Source organism: Macaca thibetana, chromosome 14, assembly GCF_024542745.1.
Source record: "Macaca thibetana thibetana isolate TM-01 chromosome 14, ASM2454274v1, whole genome shotgun sequence".
Taxonomy (NCBI): Eukaryota; Metazoa; Chordata; class Mammalia; order Primates; family Cercopithecidae; genus Macaca; species Macaca thibetana.
The window spans coordinates 100,581,379-100,607,759 of NC_065591.1; the positions used below are offsets into that span (position 1 = coordinate 100,581,379).

The following is a 26,381-nucleotide window of genomic DNA, read 5'->3' on the forward strand; positions in this document are numbered from 1 at the left end:
GGCCAGGATGATGGCCTCTCAAATGGCAGTGGCTACCTCCTTGGAGCACCTGATACCCATATCTATGTGGCCATTGTAGTCCCCAATGGCAACATGCCTTGAACCCAGTGCATTGGCCAGTGTGGGCCGCGTTTGCACCATATAATCTTTGAAACCTCATTCTTGAGAGATGCCCCCAGGAAAATGTCAATGACCTAAGACTCCTTGATGGGCAGGAGAAGAGAGAGATCTCCTCCAGGGACTTGGTCTTCATGTCCTTGACCAGACAGCACAGCTTAGTGACTGGCATCCCTTCCTTGGCTTTGCCAGTGGCCTTGGTTGCAGGTGCTGTTGCTGAAGCCTCTGCCGAGGCCTCTGTGGTTTCCCATTCCCGGTCCTGTGGACCCTTCTGCTGCACCAGCATCATCTGCCATTTGGTGTCTTCTTGGAGAAGCTGTTTTTACATCTTGACAAAAGAAAGGCCTAAGTCCAGCTGTCTCTAATCCTTGCCTGATACTGTCCCAGAATCAGAACCTCCCTGGCAAGTAGCGAATTGCATTTGAGAAAGTAAATGACTAGTGATTGGGTAACAAGTCATTTTGCAATTCACTTGGTTTCCCATTCTTTATTTTCAGCAAAATTGAAGAGAGACTTTATCTTTCTCTTTAACTGAGCGAATAGATCGCCAAAAATTATTTGGAATAATGCATTATGAGTTTTGGCCTGTTTTATAGGAGCTCAGAATTAAACTTCCTTTGAGTTTTATTTATGTGAACAGATTTTAACCCCCATGTTAGAGAAAATAAAATAATGTTGAACTCTTTTCAGTCTAACAATCCATAGTATCTGTTTATGGGTACATAAAGAGAACCAAAACAATTAACTCTATATAGTCCCATACATTGAGATATATTTACAGTGTTTTTATTTATGTCTAACAGTTTTTTAAATCAAATCCCAACATATTTCTTGGTTTGATCAGTTCTGTACTATTGATTATTTTAATAATTGCTGAGTCTGAGAGGAAAGTTCAGTCAGCCTATGGCCACAGGAAATTAAAATAAGCTTTTTCTTTTGTAGGAAATGAGGTATGATAACATGATCAATAAAAGGCTTTCAAGCTTCAAACTTAAGATGCAATTCTGTGACGTTAGGGAATAGAAATGTGAATTAAAGGAGGGAAGGAAATCAAATTTCTTAAAATTAAAGAAGAGTTCACATTTTTTACTTGGTTGAAATTGGGTATCACATTGCTCTGCTGATGAGAATCTGTGGGATACATTCATAAGAGATAAGTGTTTATTTTAAAACATCAGTATTTACCAGAAATTGTGTTCTTTGCTATGATTGAAATTTTGAAAGATTTCAGATACCAATACAAAAATATAAGAAGAGCATTTTTTTGAAAATCAAAGGAAATACATGAGCAAAAATCTTTGCAGACCACAACTCTAAACTACATTTCTCTTTCTCTGCTCTATATTTGAACATTTTTTTAATTGGTAAAATTCGTGCTGCTTAATACATTTTTGCTGTCCGTCTTCTAAGCTTTATTGCTGTCATCTGCCATAAGCAAACTTATTCTTCTGTTGATGCCCCAGGTCCAATATCTGTACCGAGTGTTTTGCCGGCTACGTCCTGGTATTTCTATCCTTGCCCTCCATGGTCGACAGCAGCAAATGAGAAGAATGGAAGTCTATAATGAGTTTGTCCGTAAGAGAGCTGCGGTACTCTTTGCTACTGATATTGCAGCCAGGGGGTTGGGTAAGAAAACTTCCTACCATGAAATTTCTGTGATCATGGGAAATGTAATTTGCTTATAAAGTGTATTTTGGGAAATCTGATAGACTCAAATACTTGAGTTTCTTTTCTTATTTTGTAAGAGAAAAGTAAGTAGTAAATTGGTAGCAATTGACTAACATTAAGGATGTATCAGTGAAAATTTCCATAGTATTTGTATCTTTTTTACTCTTACTGTTTCATGATAATCACACCATAGAATACTGAGGAACCTACAAAATCGAAGAGATTAAAAGTTTAAAGATATGAAAACAATTCTCGTTTCTTTGAAAATTGGAAACTTGTTTATAGATACTGAACTCATTCAACAAGAAAAATCAGTGAAATCCATGTTTTCACCATTCTAATTTTTATCTGATAAATCACTACCTTTAATGCATTTAAATTTATTTTCAAAAAGCTGCTTTGTTGATTATACAACTTCTGGCTTTGTGGGAATGGATGGGGATGGACGTAATTAGAGAGGGAAACTAGACATAGGAACAAAGCGTGAGAATAAATAGGTGATAATTCGCATCCTTCAGTCACTTAATTTTATTGTATTGTTAATTATAGCAAATTTGAAGCATACACAAAAGCTGAATATGTTTAATCTACCCTCATATACCCAACTTTAACAATTATCTTTTTCATAATCCTCCTCCTGTCCCTCTTGGAGTTCTCTAAAGCGTATGTCAGATGTCATGTTTATTAGTTTAGGCTGGAGTACAGTAGCATGATCATAGCTCACTGCAACCTTGATCTACCAGGCTCAAGTGATACTCCCACCTCAGCTTCTCCAGCAGCTGGGACTACAGGCATGTACCACCATGCCTGATTAGTTTTTATTTTACTTTATTTTTTATTGTACTTTAAGTTGTGGGGTATATGTACAGAACGTGCAGGTTTGTTACATAGGTATACATGTGCCATGGTGGTTTGCTGCATCCATCAACCCATCATCTACATTAGGTATTTCTCCTAATGCTGTCCCTCCTCTAATCTCCTACCTCCCGACAGGCCCTGATATGTGATGTTCCTCTCCCTGTGTCCATTGTTCAGCTCCCACTTATGAGTGAGAACGTGTGGTGTTTGGGTTTCTGTTCCTGTTAGTTTGCTGAGAATGATGGTTTCCAGCTTTGTCCATGTCCCCATGAGAAGTCGTGCTTTCAGGTTATTAAATATTAGGGTATTTCACTATTTGTCCGACACAAAGCAATCTGTCTCTTCTGTGTCAGATACGAAGTAATCTACATATTCAAACAGTCATTAATTTTAGTTCATTTTGTCAAGAGAAATGCTTACTATCTCTTGGTTCATGCAATTAATTTTACTTTTAATAGAGTTCATAGATGATATCCATCAGTTTGATGTGATGAAAAGTCCTGGCAAGCAATATTGTAAAATAAAAATAGTGCAGCAGGGCAGATCTTGTAACCAGTTTCTTAACTTCACATCCCTTCTCTATAGATTTCCCAGCCGTGAATTGGGTTCTTCAGTTTGATTGTCCTGAGGATGCCAACACATATATTCACAGAGCAGGTAGAACTGCCAGGTAGGTGTACTGACTAATTTCTTTTCTTTTGCTGCTATCTAAATAACAAAACTGCTTTCCCAACTGCAGATAAATGAAGAAAGCAGTTCAGGTAAGTAAGTGCTGTTTTGGCATTTCATGGTGTGAGTTGATAGCAACTTGATAGCTACTGTAAATCTTAATGACTAAGACTTGATTAGTGCTGCAAAAAATCCATAAAAATCTTACTTTAGTTTGTTTTAACTTTCTTGTACTTTACTTTTCAGCAAAACTGCTCACTGAAAGTCATCTCATTGAATCCTAATGACCTGTCAGTTAGGTCTAGGACTGCAGTAGTCTTCACTTATCCTCAGGGGTTGTGTTCCAAGGTCCCAGTGTATGCCTGAAAACTCAGTACCAAGCCCAATATATGCTATGTTTTTTCAATCTAGTAACTGAGACAGTTAAGTAACTAACAAGCGGGGTCTTGAGCGTGCATATGCTGGTATGCTGGACAAAGGGATGATTCACATCGTAGGCAGGACATAGTGGATGGTGTGACATTTTATCAGGCTACTCAGAAGGGTGAGCAATTTAAAACTTATGAATTGTTTATTTCTTGAATTTTCCATTTAATATTTTTTGGGCCTGGTTAACTGTGGGTAACTGAAACCATAGAAAGCAAAACCACAGATACGGGGTGGGGGGGGACTACTTACTGTATTATTAAATCCCTATTTTCAGATGAGGAAACTGGATCTTTGAGCAGTTAAACAATTTGTTCAAAGATCCACAGAGCCGAGATTTGAACCCAGGCAGTCTGGCTCATCTAGTCTAGATCTTGTGCTCTTACCTTCTAAAGTATAGGCTAAGAAGAGGCTAAGTGGTTTGGAATCATAGATACCTCTTTTTCCTTTCTTCCTAGTTCTGGAAATAGAGACATTGCTGAAGACCAGTCCCTCTCTCTCCTCTTTCCTATACTCCCCACTTTCCCCCCAAAATATCCTATGTTTGCTCAAGGGTATGAGGAACTGTCTAGAAAAGAACTTAGTAGGCTGGGCACTGTGGCTCACACCTGTAATCCCAGTCCTTTGGGAGGCCGAGGTGGGCAGATCACGAGGTCAGGAGTTCAAGACTAGCCTGAGAAACATGGTGAAACCCTGTCTCTACTAAAAATGCAAAAAAATCAGCCGGGAGTGGTTGTGCGCGCCTGTAGTCCCAGCTACTCGGGAGACTGAGGCAGGAGAATCACTTGAACCCGGGAGGCGGAGGTTGCAGTGAGCTGAGATCGCACCACTGCTTTCCAGGCTGGGCGACAGAGTGATGCTCTGTCTCAAAAACAACAAAACATAGTAAAGTCAGTCATTTGGAATTAAGTGGCATAGAAAGGGATCTGAATGAATCAAAAAGGATTACACAATCTATCATTGCTATTAAGCTGTAGCAGCGAAGCTGGGAGGTATATGTTCTTGGTAGAATTGTAAATGGTTAACATTTTTCTAGATAGCATATGGTAATACTTATCAACAACCTTAGAGTTGTTCTTTTTGTCTTAGTAATTCCACATCCAGAAATGGATCTTAAGACAATAGAGATGAATAAAGCTTCAATATACATTTGTCTTGTTGATGTTTGTAGTGTTTAAGAATTGGAATTTACTTTATTATGCTGTTTAGATTATGATTAATTGTGGTTAGCCACAGATGGACTGTTTCTTCGGTTTTACATTTTTGTTCTGTTTTCTTATCAAAACTGGATGATTGGGTGTTTATCATATGGATTCCAGGATTGGTCTAACTAGACCAACGGTTGCTTCCAATTTCAAGCCACAAACTCTTCTCAAAGCTTTCCCAGGGATGTCAGGATCTTTAGGCCCTAGCACAGACTGTCCTGTCTGGCAGGCTTGCTTTACCACCTGCCCTGTGCCCACTTCAGCAAGTGGCCCCAGGTAGGAAAGTGTGCTGTATCCCTTGTTTACCTAGGAAGTCCCCTTGGAGTTTAGTTCTTTTAGATTTCTATGCATTTATATTTTTTGAAGCTTTGAAGAAACAATTTTTTTGTTTTTATGTGGTCACATTTTGTTTCAGCTGAAGTGAAGGTTTTTTATGTCTTTTTATAGCCTAGCAAGAAATAGATCTTTTTAAAATTCGATTTAATTTTCATAAGGTGTTTGAATGTTTATTTGTTTTTTTTATTTTTTATTTTTTATTTATTCATGTTTATTCTGTGGGCCATCTTTAAACATGGTTTATAATAAAAATGCACTCAAATTAAATGTGCTTCTTTTCACCAGCATGAAAGAAGGGAGAGAACAGTATAATAGTGAAAGACTATTTAAAAATAGGATTTTTTTTTTTAATACTTTAGGTTCTAGGGTACATGTGCACAACGTGCAGGTTTGTTACATATGTATACATGTGCCATGTTGGTGTGCTGCACCCATTAACTCGTCATTTACATTAGGTATATCTCCTAATGCTATCCCTCCCCCCTCCCTGCTCCCCACAACAGGCCCCAGTGTGTGATGCTCCCCTCCCTGTGTCCAAGTGATCTCATTGTTCAATTCCCACCTATGAGTGAGAACATGCGGTGTTTGGTTTTCTGTTCTTGCGATAGTTTGCTGAGAAAAATAGGATTTATGTATTAGCGGGTTCAAAAGTAAGTCTTAATTGCAATTGATGATGTAGTTTTAAACAAGCAATACAGTTAGGATTGGATTTTGTATATGATGTCATTGTACATTTGGACAAACTTGCTTTTAGAATTTTTTTTCTTATTGGAACTAAGTAAAATGGGACATGGGTAGAATAGTTGCCTGTTCTCTTCTCCATTTTTATGAGGGGGTAGTTGGTGCCTCATTGATCTTTAATGTATTAAGTACATCGTTTTTGTTTTGTTTTTTTGAGACAGAGTCTCGCTCTGTCACCCAGGCTGGAGTGCAGTGGTGCGATCTCAGCTCACTGCAACCTCCGCCTCCAGGGTTCAAGTGATTCTCCTGCCTCAGCCTCCTCCCAAGTAGCTGGGACTATAGGCACCTGCCACCACACCTGCCTAATTTTTGTATTTTTAGTGGAGATGGCGTTTCACCATGTTGGCCAGGTTGGTCTTGAACTCCTGACCTCAAGTGATCTGCCCGCCTCAGCCTCCCAAAGTGTTGGGATTACAGGTGTGAGCCACTGTGCCTGGCGAGTACATGTTTTGATTGTCATTCATAGTGAGTATTTTGGGAAGTCATCAGTGGTGGTCGGTGGAATGACCTTCTCCACAGTGTAATTCTCCTCAGTAAATGTGTAGTTGTGTAAATTGGTACGTGTACCTGTGCACATATCTGCATTCTGTGCTCCTGTGGGCCTCTGGATAGGCAAGGTTGGATATGGTGTCTCACAAGTGCATTGGGCCAGGGGTGTGGGAGCTTTTTATTTTTATGTTTTCTTTTCCTTTTTGATATCTTTAATATAATATATTCTTTAATGTGATTATTTTGATATGTATTACATACTTTTTAGATGTCCCAGTGGTATTGTTGGGGACAGGGCAGACTGATTCCTAAATAGAATACATTTAGCAGTAAAATTCTCCCTATATGAAGATTATTGGACATGTCAATATAAATCAGGAAAAGATTCTAGAGGGGAGAATATTTCAAGGTTCTTGGTACCTAGAGAAGTTGATGAAAATTTTATGTAGTTGAACATGCCGTGGTGAACATTAAATTGGGTCTTAATGACTGTGGAGATGAAGAGGAGTTAGAACAACATCACATTATTGTGTCTGAAGAGAGAGAATACTAATCTGAAAAAAATGTTGTAATGTAATTTTTAATGTGGTCATTAACTTTTAAAGCACAAGCCTGTTTGACCTTTTGTAACCAATTAAAAATATTTTTACTTGACTATTTTAGATGTATAGTTAGTGGAAAGGTTTAGCATATATAATGCTTTTTTTTTTTTTTTTTTTTTTCTGGCAGTTTAAAAGTTGCCAATAATGGGCTTAAAGATAATTAGAAAGTTTTGTGGGCCATGAGACTGAATAATTGAATTGAATAAAGGCTAAATTAAAATTTGAATCTTATTAAAATCCTGTGTATTCGGCTGTAATTAAAACCAAGTTGCCAGATAGTGTTTGCTTTTGGAATTGAACTATAATATATCGACATAGGAAAACAAAATCATTAGCAAAATAGCTGAGATTTGGGGACTCTTTTGTTTTCTTTTTCTTATTTTAGCTAAAAAAGTGATTTGGGTACTTTTGCCTTGAAGTACCTAATTCTGTATTAATTAATTTTACCTTTCTAAATTCCTTTTGATCTGTAGCACTTGAGAAATTTCCCTGCATTTTCCTTAACCATCACACCCCTTTTAACAAAATGGTCTCCTTTAGAGATAAGTGAACCCAGGTATATGAATATAGTTTTATAATGCTGTATCCTGTGATACATTCTACCACTTTAAAAAGCAATTCTCTTTAGGGCTTATAGTTTTTTTGGTACAAAACCAAGCTATTCCAGTTTTTATAAAAATGTCCAGTTGAAAGTAGAAAATATTTGGGAACGGAAAATAGGCATCAGGTATTCTCAATTAAAAAAAATGTTTTTATTTGGGGAGGGTGGGGAAGGGTTGTGGGTAGAAGATGGGCATTCATATATAACTATTTTTTTTTTCCCCCAGAATAGTGGAAGATAAAATAATTTCAGCAATATTCTAATTTAGCCTTATTTGCCTGGCTAGGTTTTGTGGTGCTCAGAAATTTTGTAACATAAGGAGCAGAATGTGATTCCACTAGGGGACAGCAGAGGCCAGACCTTAGCATTGCACACTCACCAGTAGCAGCTTAGATCTTAGAAAAGAGGAAGATGGCCACTAGTTAAAATCTGTAATAACTTGTGAAGAGTTCATGGCTGGTTGTGGGAGAATACTGGTACTTTATGGAATAGCTAATGATAATTTTTTTAATAGGCTCTTTAATTGGTTTGTGAATTGAAATAATAAAGGTAAAAAGACAGTTTTCATGAGCATTTACTTTCCAAGGGTTACCATGTGTACCTTAGATATAAGATAGAAGCAATCTTTGTTAGTGAAAATGATTTCTTTCATTCCTTTAGCTTACATTTGTGAAGGTCTGCAGTCTGCTCCTCGTAGATAGTGGCTGATGCTTCTTTACATGACCTTCTACCTTTGTTGGTATCTAAGATTTAAAGGTTACATAAAAGGTCACAGCAAATTTATTTTGCATCTGGAAGCAGTGAGGAGCTGGGGGAGAGTATAGCCAGTATGGCTGTAGCAGTAGATAAGGAGGGCTTATATTTCTTAGGAGCCTGTTTCCCAGGCATCCCTTGGGAATATTTCTTAGGAGTCTATTTCCCAGGTACCCCTTGGGAGTAGGGGTGCCCCCACTTTATTCTCCTGTCTACTCAATACAGCAGGCAGAGTGTTCCTTCTAAAACATAAGTCGGATTATATCACTCCTCTGATGGCATACCATTTCACTCAGAGTGAAAGCCAATGACCCCCTGGGCCTAAACTAGTAATCCCTTTCCCTCCAGTTTCCTGGTATTCTCCCCTTGTTCTCTGTGCTCCATACTGGTCTTGCTGTTTCTTGTATGTGCCAGGCATGCTTTTGCCGGTAGGGCCTTTATACTGGTGCTCTGTCTTTTCTGCTGGAATGCATTTTCCTCAAGTATCCACATGCCTGTCTTCCTTACCCTCCCCTACCACTCCTTTTCACCCTGCTCGACATTCCTTTTTCCAAAGTCCTTTATCACCTTCAAATATACTAGAGTATTTACTTAGTATATTTTTACATTGCTTTTCACCTTGATTGTAAGTACCATAAAGGCAGCAATGTTTGTCTAGTGTACTGATATACCCTAAGTGCTTAGAACAGGACCTGACATGTAGTTAGACATTTGAGATAGTGATTCAGACTCACGAATCAGATCTTACCTAATATGTTAATTATCCTAATATGTTAATTTATTGTTGTGTAACAAATTGACCCATGGCTTGGTGACTTAAAGCAGTAACCATTTATTATTGCAATAACCATTTATTATCTTGCAGCTTCTGTGGGTCAGGAACCCAGCCAGTGTGGTTCATCTGGGTCCTCTGGCTCTCAGTCTATCACAAGGCTGTAATGAAGGTGTCACATGGTCGTTTAAGGTTCAACTAGGGTTGCATTCATTCTCAGATTTATTCACATAGTTGTTTCCAGATTCATTTCCTCCTTGGCTGTTGGTCAGAGGCATCTCTCAGTTCCTTTTCATGTGGTCTTCTTCACAGGATAGCCACAGCATGGTAACTGACCTCATCAGAGAGGGCAGATGATAGCTGAGGGAGAGGAAGATAAAGCAGTAATGTCTTTCATGACCTAGACTTGGAAGTGGCAGTCCGTCTTTCATGTAACATCCTGGTGGTTGCATGTCAGTTCTATTCCTTGTTGGGGAACTACACAAGGGTGTCAATACCAGGAGGTGCAGATTATTGGGAGTTGTTCTATAAGCTGCCTACCACACCCAACATTGAATTTTACCACTGATTACAAGGATAAAAGCAATCCTGAGGTAGAGGTGAAATAGGAAGAGGTGTGGGATCTCTATTATAGCTCCCTGGTTATTTTCTTGCCAAATTAGGGCAAGCTGTGGCCCATGTTAACATAGAAGACTCTAAATAATGTGTAGCTTAGATGGACACTTGCATAGATGGACTATTTGTATACTTGTTTACAAAGCCCACCAGAGAAGCATACTTTCAAATCCATAAATTGTGAACAACCATGGTACATCCTATTAAAAGCCTCTCATAGGTGAGAACTCTCACCTAGCAAATGTTTGTTTCCCTGGAGATCTGTCATTAATATGTTTTCTAGGAGATTTGACCATATCACTTTTATTGGGGTGTAGAGAGCGCAGGGCATCCTCTTTCCTACCTCCCACCCCTGTACTACACAGAGAACGAGTAGACTGTGGTTTAGCCTTTTACTTCCCAAACTCAATACATATTTGTATGAATGAACTCATTTAGCTCATCGAACAACTCATGAAGGAGGTTCTCGTATTAGGAAACTCTTTCTCAGAGACTTTAAGGTAGATTATGTCTACGATTTCTCAGTTTAGTAAGTACCAGGCCTGGGATTTATGCTTAGGTCTTTCTGACTCTAGAACTCATTCTTGCCAGTTGTGCCCTGATCCAGCTGTTTACATCTAATGGATTATGTCTAATGGAGCAGCCCTGCTGCTCCCATGCGGGGCTTCTAGAATGCATGGGAGCCAGTTACTGGGAGAAGAAAGGTAGATGTCTTTAAATTTGTTGACATTTGCGGTCATGAAGACAAACTAAGAGTGTATGCGTTTTCTTTCTTTGGACTATGAGAGATAGACATCCTGTAGTTGTTCCATCACTGCCTTTAGAAAATCAGGAATCTGAGGTTTGAATTTGACTTTGTCACCTATTGACCATGTACCCTTGGACAAGTCTTTAACTTCTCTAAGCCGAGGCTTGTTCTCTGGTAAAATGGGGTTAATCGTATCTAACTCTGTTATTTCCTGGAAGGATAATTTTAGTACCACTAAAATTGGTATCAGTACCACTTTCATTTGAGGTTTCTTTTTATTCTTAATCTGTTACAATTTAGCCTTTTTTTGTAAAAAAAAAAAAAAAAAATCTTTTCTGGAGACAAAGTTGATAGAATTTAATGATTTCTACCCTTTCTCTGTGAACCCCATAAATCCTTGTTCTTAATCAGTTTGCTAGAAGCTTTCCATGCAATATGTATTAGCCAGCTTGGTTTCTTTCTAATTACTTACGGTGAACTTCATTTGTCACTGTTGGGCCTGACATGGTATACCTGTGTGTTATTTGAGATCTTAAGGTGCAGATGACTTTCTTTTCCCCAGAATATTTCCAAACCTGTTCTTTTTTCCTTTTTTAAATCTAGTATAGAATCTTCAGACATTCTGTAAGAGATAACCTTTTTCCTGGAGTAAGCTCTCCTTTGTACCATGTTGTGCAGGAGGAACAGAACAGTTGGACTCAGATCCCTTATGGCTGTCTTTCTGCATGTGCATAACAGACTGTACTGTTCTCCCCCAGTGACATGAAATCTTGGGAATGGTTGTCACAGGTAAGGCTGAGGTACAGGGAGAATAGAAGGAGATACAGGGCAGGAAAAAGAGAGGACTCTGCAATAGTAGAGTGTAACCAACAAATGTCTCCCTTTCTCCACCTCTTGATTATTGTATTGTGAGCAGTAGCTAGCAAATCAGTAGTCAGAGTTGTAATTTTAGATCCTAAAGGGACATAAATCAGTCAATTGTATAATGTAGAAATAAGAAAATGTAGTAAATAGTAATTTATTTTATCTGAAGTTACACAGCTAATAGTATAACAGGACTAGAACCCAGTTCTTTTGACTAAATCTGGTGTTTTTTTTTTTTTTTTTGGTGACTGAGTCTCGCTCTGTTGCCCAGGCTGGAGTGCAGTGGCGTGATCTCGGCTCACTGCAACCTCCGCCTCCTGGGTTCAAGTGATTCTCTTGTCTCAGCCTCCCGAGTAGCTAGAACTACAGGGTACACCACCACACCTGGCTAATTTTTGTACTTTTAGTAGAGATGGGGTTTTACCATGTTGGCCAGGTTGGACTTAAACTCCTGACCAGTGATCCATCTGCCTGATATCCCAAAGTGCTAGGGTTACAGGCATGAGCCACCGTGCCTGGCCAAGTCTAGAGTTTTATCTGCTGATAAAGCTTCTAGTGTTCACTCACCAAATATTTGTTGTGCATGTGTTAGGGACACATGACAAATGTATACATGTCCTCAAATTTAATAATCAAGATAAGGAAATATACTAATATTGGTAGTACTAGGATGTATGTTAAATGAGGTAAGAGTGAAACAAAAGATGTAGGTCTTAAAAGCATTGTTTTTTAAAAAACTTATTTTTAATAACTTGTATTACAAAAATAATGCTTATTCACTAAACAGATTCTAGACTATAATGACAAAACAAAGTCACCTAAATTGACTACTTAGAAATGTTTTTTTCTTGTATGTCTGTGTATATTTTTTCTAGTTACAAAAATGGGATTGTTATAAATAAACTTTCTGTAACCTGACTTGTAACATGGAGAACCAGGCTAAGAGAACTGAGGGTGGCTAGGCAGCTGTGAATGGCATATCACAGACCATGGTAGGATGATAGTGGAAAGGATGAATGAGCAAAGTTTAAGGGACAATTAAAGACCCAACTGGAATGGAGTTGATGTGTTGGAGAATCTGAATTTGAGTAGTTAAAGATTATTGGTTCATGGGTAGAAGGCAAATTATTGCCAGAATGGCAGGGCTTTTTTCCTGCCTCTGGCTCTAGTTTGTTTGAAGGTTATTTCAGTGGAAGAATTACCTTGTACACCCAAACCGATGGTCTGAATTCCTGTTTTAACTAGAAATACTAGTGAGCTGCAGGATGTGGAGATAAGCTTCCTGATATCAGCTAGACAATCATGACCAATCTGTTGAGTATTCTTGTTTCTGGAGGGAATCCTGATGTAACTGAAAAAGTAGTGGATTTAGAAGTTTAAAGTCTCTGATATTTAGTAAGTAGCTGATTTTAGGCCAACCTCCTGGGCTCTCAGGAATACTATTTTGTGTTGCAACTTCCTGCTGGTTGCTTGCTTTTAAGACCTGCAAGTTTATATATTAATCCAAAAAAATTCATAAATTTGGAAGAGCTGCATAAATTCAGTATAGTATTGATACTGATGGCGAAAATGAAATTTTGTTTCAGATGCTTTTTATCAGGTGGCTAGACTGTCTCTTAAAATAATTTGTCATGGTGACTAGTTAATAATACTGTATTGTATTCTTGAAAAATGCTGACAGTGGGTGTTAAATGTTCTCTACACAAAAATGATAACTGTGAGGTGATACATATTTTAATTAGCTAGACTTAACTATTCCACAATGTGTATATACTCTAAGACATCATGTTGTACATGATAAATACAATTTATCAATTTGAAATAAATATGTTTTGAAAACAAATATGTCTAAATGTAGTTTTGAAGTGTAGATCTTTTTTTTTTTTTTTTTTTTTGAAACGGAGTCTCGCTCTGTTTGCAGGCTGGAGTGCAGTGGCGTGATCTCTGCTCACTGCAACCTCTGCCTCCTGGGTGCAAATGATTCTCCTGCCTCAGCCTCTCCAGTAGCTGGGACTACAGGCGTGTGCCACCATGTGCAGCTAATTTTTGTATTTTTAGTAGAGTCGAGGTTTCACCATGTTGGCCAGGATGGTCTCGATCTCTTGGCCTTGTGATCTACCTGCCTCAGCTGCCCAAAATGCTGGATTACAGGCGTGAGCCACCGCGCCTGGCGTAAAGTGTAGATCTTTTGAAGAACACTTATTTCTTATGTATTTAGCCTTGGGCCTTGAATATTGCTTTTGAAATCTAAAAGCTCGCTCATGGGTAAATAGACTGTATTCTTGCAAGCATTTTTTAAAAAGTGAAATGTACTTATGCCTTCTTTTAAAAAGTGCTTTTATTCTAGAATAAAAGCTTACTGGGGAACTTTTGGTATTAGCATGTGGGAGATAACTTGTGGTTTATGTTGTTTCAGGGAAAAGATGTGTGTAATGTAAAATAGGTAAAATGGCCAATGATCTTTTTAATGGGTGCTTGCCTTATGGATTTGACTTTGGGTATTTTCCATTTTCCATTGGGAGTCTTTTTCTTCTAAAATTCTGCTGTTGCTATTTGTCTTAACCTTGTGTAGCCTTCTACATATATTCTGTTAGCTGAGGCTTTAAAAGGTTTGATCATGGGCCCTTTGTGACTTTAGTCCTGACTCATCTTCCGCGGTTCTCCCTGGGAATGAGTAGATGAGATGAACAGAGGTGTGACTAGCCTTATTATTCCTTTCTAGGAGTCAGTTGGAACATGAGAGAACATTGAGTGAATGCCTTTTTGATCTCCTAGGTTCTCTTACCTCTTTGCCACAGTTCTTGCCCTATGTAGATTTGTGGGCCTTTTTATTTCATCTTGCCATCCCTGAACTTGAATATAGAGTATTAAAAGGGTTGACTGTTGCGTAGCCCTCAACCCACTGTTCTCCTCCTTCCTAATGGTTCCAGACAGAATAAGCCTTTCTACTTCTGGAGGTAATTCGCTTAACCTCAAGAGTCTGGCTGCCTCAAGGGCATTTTGGAAGTATACTGCTTAGGAGTCAGCATTAACTGATTCCTGTCCTCTTTGGACCTGTAATCTTTCCTTGGTGGAGTCTGGGAGCTTCAGACATGATGTCTGTCCGTTATCTTGTCTGCTCAGTGTGTCACCTCACTGCTTTATGTAGTAATAAATGCTGCCTTCACACATGGTCTGGTCCCATACTGCTTAGGGATCTGCTTTAAATTCGTAATTTTTTTTAGTGAACAAAGATGAAGTGAGTCATATTATTCTGTGTTAAAATACTATGAGGAAGGTATTTGGTACTAGTCTTTCAGTTCTAAACAGATAATTGGTGAAAGTAGTAAATTGTATGTTCAGCGTCACTCTGTCCCCTCTGTTGACTAGAAAAGCAAGTAGGCATGAAGAAGATGAAAGTATCCAATGGGCTCTCAAATGGTGCCTTAGCCCATGGAAAACTCGATTACCCCATCTATATCCCTTCCCCTAATGTCGGATTAATTCCTAATTATTCTTTAGGTCTCAGTTTAGATGTTAGTTTCTCCAGGCAGTGCCACCTCTCAGTATGTCAAAGCCAGTTTTTCCTTCCAGAATTTGATGATAAAATTCTACTTACATATTGGTGGTATTCAGTCTCTGTATGCAGACACATTCTGGGGCCTCTAAAAACAGGCTCTAATGTACCTTTCTAGCAGTCCTTCCTGCTGTTTGTGTACCCTGGGCTTCAGTGGAATACATTTTCCTTGTATTTTCTGGCTTCCACTCCCTTGTTTATGCCATTCTCCTCCTTTGCTGTACCTTATTCTCTTCACTACTTTAGATGCTAATGACTTCTGGCTGCATGGATGGTTTAGTCCAGTACTGCCTAGGGGGACAGCTTTAAACTCTTTTCCATCTTCAAGGCCCACCTGAAATTTCATTTCATATTCTGTGACATATTTTTGTTTTTCTCTGGCTAACCCCGAGTGGCCTCTTTTCCTTTCTGAGTTGGTGGTTTATTGCCTATGGTTGTCCTTTTGCACCTACTTATTTACTGTTTTGTGACTGTTCTCTTGATTCTCTTGCCTGTGTGTTTGTTTTTTATAGTTAACAGGAACATTAGATCACTGGAGACAGGGATTTTCATCTTCTCTTTCTTTATGTTCTTTAAAGTTTATGCCCACAACAAAGTTTCTCAGTAAAAGGTTTATTTGCTCCTCACATTTTACAGTATGAATCCTGGTGAGAGTGTTTTGAGATTTTTTCTTCTTTTTATTTAAAAAATTTCTCCAAGTATCCAATTGTGTTCTGTGTTTTACTGCTTGTATGTAATGGCTGACATGAAGGTATTGGGAAAATCTGTATGCAAGTAGCACAAGAAGCTTAGTAACTACAGGATGTTTTGTGGCCCATGTCAGTACAAATTTCTGAAGATGCAGCGTGGAATAAGATTTTACTAGGTGAGGGAAGAGAAGTAACATGGATTGGAGCCAAGTGTTTTACTTGAACAGAACTCTTCCTTCCTTCCTTCCTTCCTTCCTTCCTTCCTTCCTTCCTTCCTTCCTTCCTTCCCTTCCTCCCTCCCTCCCTCCCTCCTTCTTTCCTTCCTTCCTTCCTTCCTTCCTTCCTTCCTTCCTTCCTTCCTTCCTTCCTTCCTTCCTTCCTTCCTTCCTTCCTTCCTTCCTTCCTCACTTTCTTGCTTTCTCTCTTTCTCTTTCTCTCTCTTTCTTTCTGTCTCTCTCTTTCTCTCTTTCTTTCTCTCTTTTTTTTTTTTAAGACGAAGTCTTGCTCTGTTGCCCAGGCTGGAGTGCAGTGGCGTCATCTCAGCTCACTGCAACCTGCATCTCCTGGGTTCAAGCAATTCTCCTACCTCAGCCTCCCTAGTAGCTGGGATTACAGGCACCCGCCACCACGCCCAGCCAATTTTTGCATTTTTAGTAGACACGGGGTTTTACCACGTTGGCCATGCTGATCTCAAACTCCTGACCTTGGGTTATCTACCTGCCTCGGCTTCCCAAAAGTGCTGGAATTACATGCACGAGCCACCGCGCCTGGCCGAACAGATCTATTTCTTATAACTAATGCTTCAGGACAATTTTACTTCCAAGGTGTAAATAAAACCCCCAGGAAAAGGAATTGATTTTTTTTTAAAAGTATATATTGGGTGCCATATTTATTCAGAGATTAACTTTATTGTGATCCTCTAGTGGCTTGAGTGAGAAATTGTCTCCTTGTTACGTGGATAGAGAGCTATTTAAGAAAATCTCTTTAATTGATTTATTTCTTAGAATTTAGATCATCTTCTGTGGAACAGCCTGAAAGTCATTAGGAATGATAACTAGTGATGAAAATGATATGAGGTGTTCAGAGTCCTAGTTTTCTGTTATTAGAGATTAAAAGCCAGTCTCTGATATTTAATGATTAGATGAACTGGTTTCCATGTTTATCTATTCATCACACTGTTACAATGTAAAATGCAGATTACATTGATGTGTTAAAGTTTTTGTTTCTTTTTGTTTAGGTACAAAGAGGATGGTGAAGCTTTATTAATTTTGCTTCCCTCAGAAAAAGCTATGGTGCAGCAGCTTCTTCAGAAGAAAGTACCTGTGAAGGAAATCAAGTAAGACCTACTTGTTGTCTTTATGTTTTTAGGAAAATGAAGGCATGAAATTGTTATGCTTAATTATGTGCACCTAATTCCCTCCTCCCCCTAATTTATTCAACTGCCTGGTTTGACTTTTATCAAAAGGCTCTTTTTAGAACAGTTTTAGGTTCACAGGAAAATTGAGAGGAAGATAGAGTTCTCATATAGCCCATTCCCCGAACATGCACAGCCTCTGCCATTATCAACATCCCCCACCAGAGTACACCTGCTACAATTGATGAACCTATGTTGACGTTTTTCACCAAAGTCCATAGTTTACACTAGGGTTCATTCTTGGTGGTGTCCACTCTGTGTGCTTGCACAAATGTGTAATGATGCATATCTGCCATTTTAATATCATACGGCATTTTCACTGCTCTAAAAATCCTGTGCTCTACCTGTTTATTCCTCTCCCCTCCCCCTGAACCTCTGACAACTACTGATCTTTTTAGTGTCTCCATAGGTTTCTTTCCAGAATGTCATATATTATAGTTGGAATTATACGGTACCTAGCCTTTTCATATTGGCTTCTTTCACTTAGTAGTATGCATTTAAGGTTGTTTTGTTTTGAACTTGTTTATATAACCAACTATAGCCTGGTTATAAAAAGGACAGATTTGTATTGATTTTATGCAGATAACCAGATTGCCATAAAAGCTAGTAAGTTGTCTGAATTCTGATGGGTCAGGGAGAATAAGGTGCTATATAAAGAATGTCATTTATAGGTTACTAAATACAGGGTTAAAGATAGATCAGGAAGAGAAAAGATCTTTTCATTCCCTTAATAAAAATATGTAAGATCACATCAGTAATATTAAAACCAAAAAGCCACAATTAGATTCTTGTCAGCAGTTCCCTTAATCCTGCTTAAGTCTTATAGCTAGTGGATATTGGATTAATGTTCAACTTTCAAAGGTCTGAAGGACATCTTTTTTTTTTTTTTTTTGAGAAGCCCAGACTGGAGTGCAGTGGCATGATCTCGGCTCACTGCAAGCTCCACCGCCCGGGTTCACACCATTCTCCTGCCTCAGCCTCCCGAGTAGCTGGGACTATAGGCGCCCACCACCACGCCTGGCTAATTTTTAGTATTTTTAGTAGAGATGAGGTCTCACCATGTCAGCCAGGATGGTCTCGATCTCCTGACCTCGTGATCCACCCTCCTTGGCCTCCCAAAGTATTGGGATTACAGGCGTGAGCCACCATGCCCGACCCTGAAGGACATCATAATTGCTTCCAAGTTCTGGCAGTTATGAGTAAAGCTGCTATAAACATCCATGTGAAGGTTTTTGTGTAGACATAAGTTTTCAACTCCTTTGGATAGATATTACCAAGGAGCATGATTGCTGGGCCAGATGGTAAGAATATGTTTCGTTTTCTAAGAAACTGCCAAACTGTCTTCCAAAGTGGTGACACCATTTTGAATTCCTGCCAGCGATGAATGAGAGTTCCTGTTGCTCCACATTCTTGCCAGCATTTGTAGATGAATTCTTTATCAAGGTGAGGAAATTGTCCTCTATTCCTAGTTTACTGAGTTAAAAAAAAAAAAAGATCATGAGTGGATATTGGATTTTGTAAAAAAAAAAAAAAAAAAAAAAAAAAAAAAAAAAATTTTTTTAATCTGATGAGATCATGCGATTTTTTTTTTTTTCCTTCTTTTTTAGCCTGGTGATGTGATGGAGTACATTAAGGTCTTTTTTTTTTTTTTTAAATGTTAAACTAGCCTTGCATTCCTGGGATAAATGTCACTTGGTTATGATGTATAATTATTTCTGTACCTTGTTGGATTCAATTTGCTAATATTTTGTTAGATTTATACCTAAGTGTTTCATTTTTGGGAGTGCTAATAATGTAAATAGTATTGCTTTTGGTTTCAAATTCTACTTATTTATTGCTGGTAAATTGGTGTTCATAGTATTCTTTCTTTTGTTTCTTTTTTTTTTTTTTTTTTTGACAGAGTCTTGCTCTGTTGCTCAGGCTGGAGTACAGTCTTGCAATCTTGGCTCACTGCAACCGCTACCTCCTGTGTTCAGGCAATTCTCATGCCTCAGCCTCCCAAGAAGCTAGAACTACAGGCATGTGCCACCATGCCTGGCTAAATTTTGTATTTTTAGTAGAAATGGGGTCTTGCCATGTTGGCCAGACTGGTCTTGAACTCCTGGCCTCAAGCAATCTGCCTGTCTTGGCCTCCCAAATTTGTTCATAGTAGTCTTTTTATCCTTTTGATGTCTGTGGGATTAGTAGTGATGTTCCCTTTTTCATTTGTGATAAAAACAGGAAAGTAATTAACTTTTGTATATTAATCTTCAATCTTGTAGTCTTGCTATAATTGCTTATTAGTCTAGTTTCTTTGTCCATTCTTTTCGATTTCCTACGTAGATGATCATGCATCTGTGAACAAAGCCAGTTTTATTTCTTTCCTAATCAGTATGCCTTTTATTTCGTTTTCTTGTCTTATTGCATTAATTAGGACTTCTAGAATGATGTTGGATAGCAGTGGTGAGAGGGGACATCTTGATCTTAGCAGGAGAGCTTCCAGTTTCTCACCATGAAGTATGATATTAGCAGTAGGTTTTTTTGTATTTGTTGAGGACTTTTGCATCTATCATTATGAGTGATACTGGTCTGTAGTTTTTTCTCCCCTGTAATGTCTGTGTCTGGTTTTGGTATTAAAGTGATATTAGCCTCATAGAATGAGTTAGGAAGTATTCCCTTTGACTCTGTCTTCTGAAAGAGATCATAGGAAATTGGTATTTCTTTCTTAAATGTTTGGTAGAATTTATGGGTAAGCCCATCTGGGCTTGGTGATTTCTGTTTTGGAAGGTTATAAATTATTGATACAATTTCTTTAATAGATAGTAGCCTATTGAGAGAGTTTACTTCTTGTAAGATTTTGTCATTCAAGGAATTGGTCCATTTCATCTAGGTTATCAAATATGTGGGCATAGAGGTGTTCATAATCTTTTTATGCTTTTAATGTCCATGGGATTTGTAATGATATTCCTTCTTTCATTTCCAATAATAACTTGTGTCCTTTTGTTTTCTTAGTATGGTTACAGGCTTATGATTTCTTTTAGTTGTTTATTCTTTTTAAAGGACGAGCTCGTGATTTAATTTTTTCCCCCCTATTGATTTCCTGTTTTTAATTTCAGTCATTTCTACTCTAGTTCTTATTTCTTCTGCTTGCTTTTGATTTAATTTACCCCTTTTCTGTTTCCCAAGTTGGAACTGTAGATGATTTATTTTTAGGTACTTTCTTTCTAATATAGTCATATGTTGCTTAATTATGGGAATAAGTTTGAGAAAGGGATCATTAATTTTATCCTTGTATAAACATCATAGACTACACTTACACAAACCTAGATGGTATAGCTTACTACATACCTAGGCTATATGGTATAGCCTATTGCATTTAGGCTACAAACCTGTACAGCATTAATACTGTACATGCTGTACACTGAATACTGTGGGCAATTTAACACAATGGTAGGTGTGTATCTAAGCATGTCTAAACATAGAAAAGGCACAGTAAAAATACAGTTTAAAAGATAAAAAGCATACCTGCATAGGGCACTTACCACAGTGCTTGCAGGACTGGAAGTTGCTCTGGGTGTCAGTGAGTGGTGCGTGAATGTGAAGAGTTAGCACATTACTGTATACAACTGTAGACTTGGTAAACACCGTACACGTAGGCTACACTAAACTTTTTTTCTTCAGTAACCTTAGCTTGCTGTAACTTTTTTTATTTTACAAACTTTTAGCTCCTTGATTCTTTTGTAATTACACTTAGCTTAAAAGCCCACATTATACAGCTATACAAAAATATTTTCTTTATATCCTTACTCTACAAGCTTTTTTTTGGTTAAAAATATTTGTTTTGCCTTAAAACATTTTGTTAAAAATGGAGACACAGACACATGAGCCTAGGCCTACACAGGGTCAGGATCATTCATATCACTGTCTTTCATTTTCACATCGCCCCACTAGAAGGCTTTTAGGGCCAATAACACACATGGAGCTGTCATCATTTATGATAACAATGCCTCCTTCTGCAGTACTTCCTGAAGGACCTGCCTGAGGGTGTTTTTATAAGTAGAAGGAAAATACTGTAAAATAGTAAAAAGTATAGTGAATAAATCAGTAACAGTTGTGTTATCATTTTCAAGTATTATGTACCATGTGTAATTGTAAGTGCCATACTTTTATATGTCTGGCAGTGCAGTGTGTTTGCCTACACCAGCATCACCATAAACATGTGAATAATGTATTGCCCCATAGTGTTAGGATGGCTGTGACATCACTAGGTGATAGAAATTTTTCAGCTTCACTGGCACACTGCAGCCTCAGTCTCCCAGGCTTAAGTGAGCCTCCTGAGTAGCCTGTGCCACCATGCCTGGCTAATTTGTTTTATTGTTAGTAGAGACAAGGTCTCCCTATGTTGCTGAGGCAGATCTCGAACTCCTGAGCTCAAGCAGTCTTCCTGCTTCGGCCTCCCAAAGTGCTAGAATTACAGGTGTGAGCCATTGCTCCTGGCCATCATTACAGTCTTAAGAGACCACTGTTGTATATGCAGTCCATCACTGACTGACACATCATGTGGCCCATGACTGTATATGCATTCAGTGCTATAAATTTCCCTCTTAAGTACTGCTCTTGTTGCATTCCACAAATTTTGCTAAGTTATTTTCATTTTTATTTAATTTAAGAGAAATTTTAAAATACTTTGTTTTGACTTGTGTTATTTAGAGGTATGTTTAATCTCCATGTATTTTAGAATTTTCCAGTTACCTTTCTGCTATTTCTATGTTATGTTATGTTATGTTATGTTATGTTATGTTATGTTATGTTATGACAGAATCTGGCTGTGTCACCCAGGCTGGAGTGCAGTGGCACAATCTTGGCTCACTGCAACCTCCACTTCCTGGGTTCAAGTGGTTCTCCTGCCTCAGCCTCCCGTGTAGCTGGGATTACAGACATGGGCCACCATGCCCAACTAATTTTTGTATTTTTAGTAGAGATGGGGTTTCGCCATGTTGGCCAGGCTGGTTTCGAACTCCTGACCCCAGGTGATCTGCCCACTTCAGCCTCCCAAAGTACTGAGAATACAGGTGTGAGCCATTGCCTCTGGCCTCTGTTATTTCTAGTTTAATTCCATTGTGATGTGAAAGCAGATATTGTATGATTTATATTCTTTTAATTTTGTTAAGATATGTTTTATGGCCCAGAATGTGTTTTATTTTGGTGAATGTTCCCTGTGAGCTTGAGAAGATGTGTATTATGTTGTTGGATAAAGTAGTCTCTAGATGTCTGTTGTGTCCAGTTGATTGATGGTATTGTTGAGTTCAGCTGTGTTCTTACTGACACTTTCTGCCTGCTGGATTTGTCTATTCCTGATAGAAGGGTGTTGAAGTCTCTAATTATAACAGTGGATTCATCTTTCTGGTTGCAATTTTATCAGTATTTGTCTCACATAGTTTGATGCTCTATTGTTAGGAGCCTATACATTAAGGATTGTAGCCTTTTTGGAGAATTGACTTCTTTATCATTATGTCATGCCATTTTTCCCTGAGAAGTTTCTTGCTTGGAAGTCTGCTCTGACATTAATATAGCTGTTTTTGCTTTCTTTTGATTAGTGTTAGCATGAGATATTTTTATCAAACCACTTTTATTAATTTATGTGTCTTTATAGTGAAAGTTGGTTTATTGTAGACGACATATAGTTGGGTGTTGTTTTTTGATCCACTCTGACAACATCTCTTTTAACTGATGCATTTAGGCTATTGATGTTGAAAGTGATTATTGATATAGTTGGATGAATATCTAATGTATCTGTTACTGTTTTTTGTTTGTTGCCCTGTTATTCTTTCGTCTCCTCTCTTTCTGCCTCTTGTGATTCTGAGCATTTTAATGATTGTTTTCTCTCCTTAGCATACCAGTTTGTGTTTTTTCGTTTTCACTTTTTTTTTAGTGATTGCTCTAATGTTTTTGCAATATATGTTTACAAGTAATCCAAGCCCATTTTGAAATAATGACATAATGCTACAGCACTTCACAGGTAGTGTGAGTACCTTATAATTCTGATTTATCCCTCCTGTCCCTTGTATCATTGATGTCATTCATTTCACTTATGTAAAGCATACATAAGCGTATACATGTAAATATACATAATTAAACATGCTGGGGCTATTAATTTGAAAAAACATAGATTAAGAATAAGAAAAATTTTTTTTTACCATCATTTACTCCTTTGATGTGCTCTTCCTTTGTTATGAAGATCTGAGTTTCTGACTTACGTTATTTTTTTTCTCTCTAAATAACTTTTAAACATATTTTGCAAGGCAATTCTACTGGAAATAAATTTTGTCAAATTTTGTTTGTCTGAAAAAGTGTTTCTCTTTCACTTTTGAAGGATAATTTTGTGGGGTACAGAGTTCTAGGCTGGTGGTTTTTCTCTCTCAGCACTTTAAATATTTCATTCTACTCTCTCCTTGCTTGCATGGTATCTGAGAAATCAGGTGTAATTCTTGTCTTTGTTCCTCTATAGGTAAGGTGCCCCCCGCCCACTTCTTTCAGGATTAAAAACATACTTAATTTTCTGTAGTTTGACAATGATATGCCTAGGTATAGTCTCAGTCTCTCTCTTTTTCCCTCTGTCTCTCCCCCTCTCACTTGGGCATTTATCCTGCTTGGAGCTCTCTGAGCTCTTGGATCTGTGGTTTGGTGTCTGACATTAATTTGGGGGAAATTCTGAGTCATTACTGTTTGAAGCATTGCTTCTGTTTCTCTTCTCTTTCTGATATTCCCATCATGCATATGTTCACTTTTTGTGGTTGTTCCATAGTCCTTGAAGTTCTGTTGTGTTGTTTTCAGTCAGGTTTGGAGGTTTTTATCAAGTTCAGAGATTATTTCCTCAGCTGTGTCCAATCTAGTAATAAACCTATCAAAGGTATTAGTCATTTCTGTTGCAGTTCTTTTTGTTCTCTCGCATTTCTTTTTGGTTCTTTCTTAGGATTTCCATCTCTCTGATTATGTTTCTCATCTGTGCATGCTGCCTGTTTTATCTGTTAGAATCCTTAGCATATGAGTCACTGTTATTTTAAATTACATTTCTGGCCTAATACTTCCAACATCCCTGCCATGTCTGGTTATGATGCTTCCTCTGTCTCTTCAAATTATGTTTCTTGCTTTTAGTATGCCTTGTAATTTTTTTCATGATAGATATGATGTACCAGGTATTATAAAAAGAATTGCTGTAAATAGGCCTTTAGTGATGTTAGTGCTGTGGTGGTAAGGTGTGAGGTGGTGGGGACTGTGGGGGAAGCATTCCTAAGACCTATAGTAGGTCTCAGTCTTTTAGTGAGCCTATGCCTCAGGACTGTGAACTTTACAAATTCTTTTCAGTCTCTGCCTTCCCACTGCCCCAACTTAAGTGGGAAAGGATGGCTAGAGTTGGGCATTTCCCTCCCCCAAGGTCAGTTAGGCTCAGATAAAACCCTAGGAAGCTTGGCTCTCGTTAACAAGGCCCACCCTCAGGAGAAACTAGTTAAGAGCAGAGTGCTCAGGCATATTTCAAAGTGGTTCGTTTTCCCTTTGTTTTGCTGAAAGCATGAGGGAATTTTTCTGACATTTACCATGAGAACTTGGTTGAGCTCCTGGGGTAAAACTCATGTGTGTGGGGCTGCCCTATGAATGGGTCCTCCTGGAGTTTTTACTTCTCAGACTTGTCCACACCGAGCCTCCAGCAGGTTTTATCAATTACAGTTGAGGGTCTCCCACCCAGGCACTGGCTCCCCCTGTTGTTTCTGCTCATGACTCAGCTGAGGTAAGCGGTGACTCCCTGTACTCACCTCTCTCTTTCCTGTGTAGGGGACTCTGGTTTGTCCTGTGTCCTCCATCTTTATCATGGATAAAAGAAGAGTTGTTGATTTCTTTTTTTTCCAGTCTGTTCAACTTTTTACTTGTTGTTATGATAGAGTGATGACTTCCAAGCTCCATCCATAGGGTACTGAATATCAGAAGTCTGACTCTTTTTTTTTTTTAAGTCTTAAATGGCCTTTTCTGAAGACTATTAGTGGAGAAAATGAGATGGAGAACTTGTTAACTTCAGGAGCACTGCTGATTGAAAGAATTAAACCTCTTGTATGGAATTACTTTTGGGGTTGTCTATCCATCTCAGAGAGTTGTGCTGTCCTGTGTCTAAGGATGTGTACATTCAGCATCAGTGGAATCCATCAGAATCTTACTTGTATTGGGGCTGTTGAAACACCCTGGCTTGATTTGCCTAAAAATAATTTGGAGAGCGGTTAGATTCAGGGAGGAGTGTTGAGGATGTAGAAGAGACAAAATTGACTGTGACTTGGTAATTGTTGAAGCTGAGTGAAAGTCTCTACCTTTTCTTTTGTGTATTTTGAAATTTTTTATAATAAAAATAAGTAAAAACAGTCACGGCTGGGCACGGTGGCTCACGCCTGTAATCCCAGCACTTTGGGAGGCTGAGGTGGGTGGATCACGAGGTCAGGAGATCGAGACCATCCTGGTGAACACGGTCAAACCTCGTCTCTACTAAAAATACAAAAAAATTAGCTGGGCGTGGTGGCAGGTGCCTGTAGTCCCAGCTACCCGGGAGGCTGAAGAATGGTGTGAATCTGGGAGGCGGAGCTTGCAGTGAGCTGAGATGGCACCACTGCACTCCAGCCTGGGCAACAGAGCCAGACTCTGTCTCAAAAAACAAAAGAAAACAACAAAAAAAACCATACACAATCTTACCTACCACCACCTATCACCATCCTGGCCTGAACAATGTGGTTCAGCCTAAAATCAGGGAAACAGTGAGGTCTCTTGTGAAGCCTAGACCTCTGTAACATTTTTTTTTCTTTTCCTGTAGCTTCTCTGGGCAGAGTTAAATATCATCTCTGTTATAGTATGCCTAATTTCTAAATAAGGAAATCACTGCAGTCTTTGGCTACTTTTTTATTACTTGAAATTGATTTTATGATATTTGACTGAAACAGAAATATTTATAAAAATGACATTAGGGCTAGGCATGGTGGCTCACACCTGTAACTCAGCACTTTGGGAATCCAAGGCAGAAGGATTGCTTGAGGCCGGGAGTTCTAGACCAGCCAGGGCAAAACAGTGAGACCCTGTCTCTACAAAAGAAAAAACAAACAAACAGACTAGCCAGGCATGTTGGTGCAAGCCTATAGTCCAGCTACTTGAGAAGCTGAGATGGGGGAGGGTCATTTGAGTCCAGGAGTTCAAGATTACAGTGAGCTATGATTTCACCACTACACTCCAGCCTCACTGAGGGAACAG

General features: G+C 38.5%; 1 protein-coding gene across 4 annotated transcripts in view; it reads left to right on the top strand.

Annotated features, from left to right (window-relative positions):
• DDX10 (DEAD-box helicase 10) overlaps positions 1-26,381 on the top strand; it is a 342,707-nt gene that overhangs the window by 92,913 nt on the left and 223,413 nt on the right. For all 4 annotated transcript variants that reach the window (XM_050758689.1, XM_050758690.1, XM_050758691.1 and 1 more), the window contains 3 exons: positions 1,581-1,743; positions 3,229-3,313; positions 16,947-17,045. In XM_050758689.1, the coding sequence (XP_050614646.1) occupies positions 1,581-1,743; positions 3,229-3,313; positions 16,947-17,045 (347 nt within the window). The remainder of the gene's footprint in view (positions 1-1,580; positions 1,744-3,228; positions 3,314-16,946; positions 17,046-26,381) is intronic.